The sequence below is a fragment of the Tarenaya hassleriana genome, unplaced genomic scaffold (assembly GCF_000463585.1).
Source record: "Tarenaya hassleriana unplaced genomic scaffold, ASM46358v1 Cleome213, whole genome shotgun sequence".
NCBI lineage: Eukaryota > Viridiplantae > Streptophyta > Magnoliopsida > Brassicales > Cleomaceae > Tarenaya > Tarenaya hassleriana.
This window is the reverse complement of record NW_010965478.1, coordinates 53500-64668: the sequence shown is the minus strand read 5'-3', so window position 1 is coordinate 64668 and position 11169 is coordinate 53500. Positions and strand designations below refer to the sequence as shown.

Below are 11169 nucleotides of genomic sequence, written 5' to 3'. Positions count from 1 at the left end.
TGTATGAAAAAAATATATTGTTATGGTATGATATAGGGTGTTTAGAGTGCATGGTACAAATGGTTTTACCGATGCACTCACAAACTCCCCTTTTTTGGATGAACCATACCGTTTCAGATGTCTTATACATATAGTCATTTCCCGGATGTATTGTAGCACTCTAAACATAAAATCCGAAATCATGGTATTTATAGTGATACTACAATAGTATGTTTTTACGTTTGTAGCATATAGCGATTTTTGACTATTTAATGCACTAAACCTATGCGTCAACACATAGGCATGGTTCGGACACAAACATGTTTAGAGTGCATGGATTTAGGAATGGTTGAGTCAAAAAGGGGAGTTTGAGTCCTTTGTCTTGTGATAATGTTTGCTATACATATAAATATTGTATCATGTTAGAGTGCTATATGTGTGGTATCTATAATAGTATGTACATATTGTACATACAATATGTACCCGATATTTTTGTGATTTATGTATTATAATGCGTTAGATAAAATTGTTTATACATACCCATAACTAAACCGTGATTATTACATCAATAGATCTTACATTTATATGTACAAAATTGATTAATCATAAATATACATAATAAACACCTGTGATTATATGTACTACAACCTATCGATCAAATAATAGGTAGTGCGTCACGTAACTTGAATTATGTATACCACAAAATTGGTATTTGTCGTATTGAGCTATCCATATTGCAAATGTTTAGGCTACAAACATGTTGTTAAATGTAATATGTATAAAAGCGTGCATACATATTGTACATACAATACTCGTATTGTACCAAACTGTATCCATTTATTTAGATGTGCTACGATTTGTGGTATAGATGTTAACACTCTAAACATTTATGTCATGCTAAACATACTATTGTGATAAGTTTACAAGACCTAAAGTAGATTGATGTTACATCAATATATAATGAGTGCAATACATAAACATAATTATTAATATATGGGTAATATACCCGTATATTAATAATGATGTTTTATGCGTTATGTTAAATCCATATATGGGTAATAGATGTTTCGTTTATGCCACGGATTATGTGATATGCAAATATATGGGTACATCTCTAATTACGATTGTGAGTAGTTAATTTTGTAAATTATTGAAACGTTTATTATGGTGTACTACAACATTTAACATATTGTTGTAGACTAAACATAATTAGAGATTATATGTTGAGGATATAACCGTTTTGGATAGACCATATATTATGCAATAACCATATGTACTATGATTGTAGTGGGTACAATTTATGGCACTAAGTTAAAACCTAAGTCTGAGTTTCTTCTGAGTCAGCCAACATAATCTATGTTTCTTCCATTGTGATTTAAACTAAACATGTACCTCCGACATATTATATGGATACATACGATATATGTATGCTTTGTATATAAACATGGTAATAATCCAAAACATCCAAATATTGTAATCACAAAAAAGCACATACATGCACTTACCTATGTCAAGAGTGCGTTCTGGCTACAATAGTATGTTTTTATAAATGTTTATATAAATTATTTAGTATAGTAATACATTGAAATACCAGAACTAATTTTAGAATGCGCTAAATTATTAGATGCATAATATTTAGACATCTTAAACTATCAATAGAGTGCATAAAATGTAGATGCACTCCAAACATCTTTACGTTATACTATTGTAACATTTATCATGTTTGATCCAAAACATGATTTATGAGTTTATACATATGTCACTCTAAACTATCAATAGAGTGCATAAAATGTAGTTCATAAAATATGGTGCATGTATGTGAACAAGTCCGAGAAATCTAAATGTACATATCTAAAAGATCCATATATGTGCATAATAACATTTCAAACATAATTTTAATGTTTGTTATATAACTAGTTGGTTTGATCAAACATGTGCGATTTATATTCAGCATACTCGTTTAGACATAACAATGTAGATGAATTAGTATATGACATATTTACATATATACATATAATCACAGATGTATAAACATTGAATAGAGTCTGATATACAATAACTGTATTTAGTTACAATACACCGAAATAGTATTTACAAACGCCATTTCAGCCAACTCTCCTTGCGCACAAGGGAGGAGGGTCTCAAGCTAGAGCAGATTCAGAGTCGCCTCTTATCGCACCCGTCACCTGCATTGGCGGTCGAGGAGGAAAAGTGTCAGCAGTCCTGGCAAATTCTGCTGGCAGCGGAGGAGAGGTTTTACAGACAGAAATCAAGGCTGCGATGGTTGCGGCTTGGGGACCGAAACACGAGCTACTTCCACAAGACAGCGACAGCAAGGAATGCAAGGAATACAATCCACTACCTTGTGGACGAGCAAGGGGATAGGATTCTTGATGATGCGACTATTAAGGGGCATGCGGTGGAATTTTATTCCAACCTTCTGGGCCGCCGAGAAGAGCAGGTACAACCTGATCCTGTCTGCAGGCTTGATGAGCTAATCTCTTTTAGATGTTCCTTGGACATACAAGAAGAACTTTCGCAACCTGTCTCGGCCGAGGAGATCCAATCGGTGGTCAAGTCGATGCCAGATAATAAGAGTCCGGGGCCTGACGGCTATACAAAGGAGTTCTTTACCTCAGCGTGGGAGATTGTAGGGGCTGACTTGATCCAGGCAGTCCAAGAATTCTTTCGATCCGGGAAACTATTGAAGGAAATCAATGCCACTGCCATTACCCTCATTCCGAAGAGAGTTGGAGCTGAGAGGCTTGGAGACTACAGACCCATAAGCTGCTGTAATTTCCTTTACAAGGTCATCTCGAAGATTATAGCCAACCGTATAAAACCCATCCTGCAGTCTTGCATTGCTCCGAACCAGACTGCATTCCAGAAAGGAAGGCTGATGATAGAGCATGTGTTACTCGCCACAAAGCTTATAAGGGACTATCACCGTGGCGCGGCTGGTCCGGATGCTCTACTCTAAGTCGACATCCGCAAAGCCTTTGATTCGGTCAAATGGGATTTCATCTTAGCAATCCTGCGAACTATGGATTTCCCCCCTGTGTTTGTGGGCTGGATCAAGGAGTGCATTACGACACCTCGTTTCTCAGTGGCCATCAATGGTGAACTCACTGGATTTTTTCCGAGTTGCCGAGGGTTAAGGCAGGGCGACCCACTATCCCCCTACCTATTTATTTTGGCAATGGAACCATTAACCAAGCTTCTCAACTCTTCGGCAAGGCTTGGTCGATTTGATCTCCATTCCAGGTGTGTGGATCCATTACTCACTCATCTGGTTTTTGCTGATGATCTGATCATATTTAGCAGGGGGAACCTTGACTCAGTCTCAGCAATCATGGGCATCCTTGACTCCTTTGCACAATGGTCAGGTTTAGCCATGAATCCCGATAAATCTGAGCTATATTTGGGAGGGCTGTCGGATCAGGAGGCGAACAGACTCAGCTCTTCTATGGGTATACGTTTGGGAAAACTGCCGATGATCTACTTGGGTCTTCCACTCAGTCCTTGGAAGCTCTCTAAGCATGACTTCCAACCGCTTATTGATAGAATTGCTAGACGGCTCACCTGCTGGACTAGCAAGTTTCTTTCTTATGCGGGTCGGATTCAGCTCATTTCCTCCGTCATCTATGGGATGGTAAATTCCTGGTCACAATCCTTTCTCATTCCCAAAGGTGTATTACGCATAATTGATGGTCTCTGCTCGAAATTCCTATGGAAGTCTAGCACTAGCACAAGGGGGGTAGCAAGGGTCGCTTGGGATGATGTATGCAAGCCAAGATCTGAAGGAGGGTTAGGTATCCGCAAGCTCGAGGATTTTAACACTGTCTTCAGATTAAAACTGGTATGGATGTTATTTCAGGAATCCGGTTCCTTATGGGTGGCGTGGTTATGGCGGAACTTCTTGAAGCGCAAGGGATATTGGGATACTTCACATTCTCCTAGGTTCTCATGGAACCTACGAAAACTTCTCCATTTGAAGCCGGTAGTTAGGCAATTTCTTCGTTGCTCTTTGGGTGATGGAAAACGAGCTTCTTTTTGGTTTGATGATTGGATAGATCTAGGGCCTCTGATTGAGTTTGTAGGGGAGGATGGACCCCGACTACTGCGGATCCCACGGCAGGCCAGAGTTGCAGATGTTGTCACAGACACGGGTTGGTTTCTTCCGGGGGCTAGATCTCCGAGGGTGTTAGAGATTCTGATCAGACTTTCCACGATAAGAGTGCCTAACCCGGGTAATGGAGCAGACAAATTCGAATGGAAATGTGGTCCCAATACGTATGGCAATGCTTTTCCTCAGCAGCAACTTGGAAGCTTTTGCGCCAACCTTCCCCGACGGTCCTATGGCATAAGTTACCTTGGTTCCGAGAAGGAGTGCCTAGGTATGGCTTTATTGAGTGGCTGGCATTCCGTACTCGACTCCCAACTCGGGACAGGCTTTTTCGTTGGGGTGCAGTGGCGGTAAAAACTTGTCTCCTATGCAGCAGTGAGGAGGAGACGCACCTTCACCTCTTCTTCCGATGTAACTACAGCAAGCAGGTGTGGTTCAGGTTTGCTCGACTCATTTGGAACTCTCCTCCAACCGATCTTCATAGCGTCTTGGGGTGGATGAGCCATCCGGAGAACGACCAATCCCACAACAGGGGGGTTATTAGTCGTGTTCTGTTGCAGTGTTCAGTCTACTTGCTATGGTTGGAAAGAAATGCGCGTCTTTTTCGAGGCGTAGCATTGACTGTGGACGCACTCTGTGTCAAGCTTAACTCCATGGTTCGGAACTGCATCCTCTCGCTCCTAGGCTCCTCACGACGGGTTGACCCGGCTCTCCTTGTCGATTGGTATTATATCACTCTTTCTCGTCGTTAGCTGCTACTACATGTTGTTGTCTAGCTCATTTGGTTAATTCGGTGTCATGTTGAGACACATGGGTATGTTCTTTTTGTGGGTATTCGGTCTTTCGATCGGTTCTGTATACGAACACTTTTTATTATAAAATTTACCTTTTTATCAAAAAAAGAAATAGTATTTACAATTTGTATATAAAGTTCTGGGTCTAGAGTGTAGATAGTGTCATTATATGTACCGGATTATAGACCATAAAAAATATCGGATATTGTTATGCATGTATAAATATTGATTATATCTCCAACATGTAGATGGATCAGTCCAAGTTTATGTACATGTATACTTACTAGTTATACCATAACCGTATTATGGTCTACATATGATGGCAACAATATATAGAGTACATTAATCAGTTGTGATGTAATCACAAATGATTATGATATAACCGTATAAAATACGGTTAGATTAAATACGGTTATCTAAAATATGAACTTAATAATTTTCTGCGTATATGTCTATATAATTAAAATGGACTCATTTACCCACCATATTGATAGTTTTAGAGTGCATGAAACAACTTTATAGTATGTAGCATATATAGACATATACGCAGAAAATTTTATATATTAATTTTATGTACATATAGGTTATAAATTGATGCTACCCATTAACATCTTTTAAACTCATGTTATATATATATGTTTGGATGTTTTATCAATATATCCTGGAGATATATATCCCGTACCATGTATACCATCGATCGAACCCATAACTACAATGTAGCCTTGACAAGTGTTCCAAACATAGCTCTTTGTAGTTATGGGTATATGTTATATAAAAAAAAAAAATACAATACCCATATATATTATGTTTGGTTTAAAGAAAAACGGTAATTTATAAATCGTGAGTATATGTATATAAACCATGATTACAACAAAACAATACCCATGTTTATCATTATATATTATTTAGAGTGATGTGATATTCTACATTAAAATGATCTGCGGGGATCACATCCGGTATTATATATAGTGTTTATCCGGGGTATTGGTACGTAATAATGATGGCCGAAGAATGTTTAGAATTTAAAGTCCAGATCACATGTTCATAGATATCTGGGTATGGATTACAAATCATATAACATCAATATTATTATTATATGTGCATACTATATAGAAATATAAATGTACAATTAACATAAAATGCGTTATATATAATCAAATACCGTGACATAACGGTATTTTTAGTATGTTAGATATGATGCATATGATGTACCGGGACTTGTGACTTATAAATACACTCATCTATATTTAGGTTATCATTACATGGGTATATAATTGTAACATAACCAAACTATATTACGTGCACTCCAACATATAAACATATAGATACTATGGCCATTAATGTACCACATACATATGAGTCAAACAAATTATTGTAGTATGCAAATATATGGGTACATCTGGATAAATATATGTTATGTTTAGAGTGCTACATTATAAACCCATGTTTTAACTAGTGTAACATGTATACAATACCCCGGATGGTCGGTTGAACTTTCAGTGCATAAACATATGTGTACATAAAAGAATTATGTACCATCCATAATGTAGGACTGTTTTAACCGGTTTAGAGTGTTTTTTATCATGCATATAGCTCTATAATGGTTAACACTCACGAGAGAGAGAGATGGGTAATTGTATACCTATCATGCATTAAAACTATGTCACAATACATGTTTGTATGTTTGGTTTGTGGTAATATCATCTTTGAAGTGCCTAGTTAGATCATGTTATAAATAACGTACACTCTAAACGCATGTTATAACGCGATGGATAGGTTTGTGAGTGCATATCAAACTTAGAGTTTGTACCACAAAAAAACGCAACATAATCTTATATCTATAAGATATTACCATAACACAAACATACGATAGTTTTAATATTGCGTGTTGTTATAAATATAATCACAGATAGTATGTACATATTGTACAAACATGTACATAATACACTCCTACATGTTGATATATTGTACATATGTAACACTTGATCAGTTCTATACATGTTTGATGTTTACCCTTGATACATCCACTACAAACGGATTACACAAAACAATCCAATTTTAAATTGTAGTTTTAAAATTGTATATATGTACCAGATAGATCATCCAAAAAAATTTTTAATGTTTAATTTATATTATATAAAAACTGATTATGTTCTTATATGCTACATAATTATAGCTACATAGATAACGTTTATGTATAATACATAAATCACAAACATTTGTTTTAATGTGTTTTGTATGTATATACGAGGTATGTAGATATTTGGATCATATGCATAACTACCGTTTTAAACGTGTTACTAGAGTGTGATGCTACATATGGTTATAGATGTAGTTTCGACGCACTCTAAGATTTTATAACTCCTATACATATTTTAGGATTATAATGCACAAAGGGTAATTTACAAACATCCCGTAATATACGATTGTAAATCGTATGATATCGGTATACCATATGTATACATACTCAAATATGTACATAACAAATTTTGTTATATCTACAACTACTGATCTCTATATATTCTACGATCTATGTTTAGTTATGGTATATCCCATAACCAAACAAGTTTAGAGTGCTATAGATATAACACGGTTAGTAAAACTCCTCGACATATAATCTCTTTTTATGATGTGATGTACATACAATATGTTCATACATAATTTATCCAGATGCATAAATTATAATTTTAATATGGGATCCAATCTATATACAAAAATACATATATAATTGTTTACGATCTAAACATGAAACATACGTTATATGTTAATACATATAACGTATGATATACACAACATGACGTATTTATTGGAGTGTTTAGGCTATAATGTAAACTATATGGGTATAATATTTTAAAACATCTATATATACCCATATACACTTATATGGGTCAAAACATACAATCTTTTGTACTATTTCGGACTATCCTTTCACGGTTAGTGATGCTACAAAAGGAAGTGTTCTAAAACATTTTTGGAGCGCATGTTTTTGTAAATCCTCTAAATTTGTTAATTAAGTTTGGTTCTAAATTAGTTTTATACAAATGGAATGGTTGATGTTCAGGCATGATCCATAACTCTATCTGTTAAAAGCTTGAAAAATGGTTTTTAGTTAATAAAATGTAATATGTTTGTGTAATAAAAATAAGAGGAGAAATAGGAGAGAGAGCGGGAGAGAGTGAGAAAAGGCGATTCCAGAGCTCGACCCTAGGTTTTCCGCGAACTCGGTGGGCCGGCCGCCGGTACACCTGCCGAAAATGGCAAAGAAGAAGAAGAAGAATCAGGGGTCACCTGGAACCCCTCCATCCTCTGGTCTAGATCCCGTTCGTGCTACACCGATTCTGACTCCAGCTCAACCTATTGTGAGATCTCCATCTGCGATTGAGGTAGCTCCTCCACTCGTTGGTCCAAATGTCGATCCTGTTACACAGACCGCGTGTACAGTTCAACCTACGATGAGCTCTCCATCTGCGATTGAGGCGGCTTCTCCTCAGACTCACGAAGATCTTGGTCCTCTGCCCTGTGATTTTCCCCCTCTACCCAGATCGAGGTCTGTGCGTACGGAATCCTCTTCACCGAAGGCTCCGACGGATGCACAGAGCTCGACTCCGGCCCCTCCTCAGCTAAACCAGACCCAAGCTGATAGATCTAACCCCCACACCACTTCGGAGATCCAACAAGGTAATCCTCCTACTCTAAAGGCCAGTTATCCATGGGCCGAAAGGCTCCGAGCCAGTTCTAGAAACCTAAGTCGACTCGCTACTCCAAAGCTTACTGCTGAGGGTAACCCGCGTATTCGCGTCCCTAGCTCAGTGTTGATAGAGGCATCTCGGAATTGGACTGGTTATTTGGTAGGGCACTTCTACGGTGTGTCCCCCTCTGGCTCTAAACTCTTCCAAATCCTTAATCCAATATGGGGAAGGAAGTCGAAGATCCATGTAAGACGGATCAATAACACCTCCTGTTTGTTTCATATACCGGACCTTTCCACAAGGGAATGGGTATTGGAAGTAGGATTATGGAGAGCAGCTGATGTAATGTTCACGGTATCTGAATGGGCTACTACAGATGCTCTGAGGAAAACGGAACTGAAATCTGCACCAATCTGGGTCAACTTATCAAATATTCCGGCTGAGCTATATTCTCTGAAAGGAATCAGCTACATAGCGTCGGGGATTGGTGAACCTCTGCATACTGACAAAATGAGACTTGATCCCCTGAGCATTGGCGAGCCAAAGGTCAAAATCGAGGTGCAATTGGATTCTCCCCTGCCACATATAGTGGAGATTGAAGATGAACAGGGCTCGGTGATATTAATCACAGCAAGCTACCCCTGGACCCCTCCTAAATGCTCGAGGTGCGGTGAATTCGGGCACAAACCACAAAGCTGCTTGTCGTCGGCCGTTATCCCTCAGAATGAGGCCCTTGTATCTGAAAAAGCCACCACATCAAACTCCACGGAGATAGCTGCCACCGATACTGACGCACAGATACCGCAAGTATCAGTAGAAGAGAGACCTCATGATAATACCACAGTAATTACTACAATTGATCATTCACATACGGCAGCCACCTCATCTCAGTCCCAGATTGCCAGTGATATTTGCCTTAGTCAAGTACCTACCCTGGTAGCGGGCCCTGTCTCCGCTACGACAGTTCCTGTGATCCCATCGTCTCCCCAGGACTCGATAAAAACCCCCACCCACTCGCCTCAACCTAAGGAATTGGGTAATGCCCAAAGTCCTCTGCCTCATGTCAAGGCCTCACCAAAGAAAAGTACTGGTCCATCTCCAGCTAGATATCAGTTTGATAGTGAAGATCAGTTTATTATGGAAGCCCAAAGAGTTTTACGTTCACGTGCTGCCACTACCTCCCGGGATCTGTCCGATTTTACTGTGATCGGAAAAGCTCGGAAGGCAAGGGGCAGATTTCAGTGACTTGCTACTACCCAGGAATGTTTTTGGATATTTTGTCATTTTGGAAGAAGAAAGAATAAATGAGAGCTTTTTGTTGGAATACGAGAGGCCTAAATGGCGCTTTCAAGCAGAGGGCTGTTAAAGATTTGATCAAAACTCATAATTCATTGTTCGGTGGTCTGATTGAAACAAAAGTCCGATGCGACAAGCAGGCGAAGAGGATTGTTGACTTCTTAGCACCGAATTGGCGTCTCCATCACAACTACTCACACTCCGAACTTGGCAGAATTTGGTTCATATGGGATCCTGCTTTGCTGGTCAACGTCTATACAACATCCGAACAGTTGATTACATGCGGTGTGCTTGACCCCTCTTCTGATTCATATGTTACAGTCTCAGTGGTTTATGCTAGGAATACCTCGACGGAAAGAAAACTGTTGTGGAAGGAGATCTTGGAGCTGTCGAAGCACCCTTTGATGTCGACACGACCATGGCTGATCTTAGGCGACTTTAACCAGATATTACGGCCGGGGGAACATGTCTCTCCAACCTCTCCCTTTGTCCCTAATACTGGTATGTTTGAATTCCAAGAATGTATTCATGCTTCTGGATTATTTGACCTTGCAGCCAGTGGCCTTTTTCTCACATGGACAAATTTCTGTCAAGAGAACCCGATTGCGAGAAAGTTGGACAGGGCTCTTGTCAATGATCAATGGTTGCTAGCTTATCCTAACTCCCATGCCATATTTGAACCGCCTACTCCTTCGGATCATACACCCTGCATCGTAGAACTGGGAGATATTAATAATCGAAGGAGGAAAAGGAATTTCAAGTTCTTTTTACACTTGACAAAACATGCCGAATTTGGGAGTCGAGTCTCAGATTCTTGGAATAACCCAACGATACAAGGATCTCACATGTTCAAGCTATCTCATAAGCTCAAAAGATTAAAGGGGGTGCTGAGAGAGTTGAATCGCTCGGCCTACAGCAAAATCCAGGAGCGGGTCCAACACTCAATGGAGGAGCTAAAAATGGCCCAGGCTTCTTTTCTGCAGAATCCTTCAGTTCAGGCAGCGGAATTGGAAACACAATTGCGGTCTAAATGGACAACCCTAGCTGAAGCTGAGGAGACCTTTCTTAAGCAGAAGTCCAGAATTCGGTGGTTAGCGGAGGGTGATCAGAATTCAAGATTCTTTCACAGAGGAGTATATGAAGCAAAAGCCCTGAAGAAGCTTGCAGTGCAACACTTCCAGAATATTTTGGGTTCAAAGGATGACAACATTTGTTGCTGGTCAGTGGATCAATTCAAGGGTTTACTACAGAAAAGTTGCAGTCTGAGTTTGAGGATAGCCCTGGA

General features: G+C 39.1%; 1 protein-coding gene across 1 annotated transcript; it reads left to right on the top strand.

The window, feature by feature from the left end:
- The first annotated feature begins 3178 nt into the window (after window positions 1-3178).
- LOC104814740 lies at window positions 3179-4606 on the top strand. The gene is made up of 2 exons (XM_010542924.1): window positions 3179-4376; window positions 4479-4606. The coding sequence occupies exons 1-2, from the start codon at window positions 3179-3181 to the stop codon at window positions 4604-4606; spliced, it is 1326 nt and encodes a 441-aa protein (XP_010541226.1).
- The last annotated feature ends 6563 nt before the right edge of the window (window positions 4607-11169 follow it).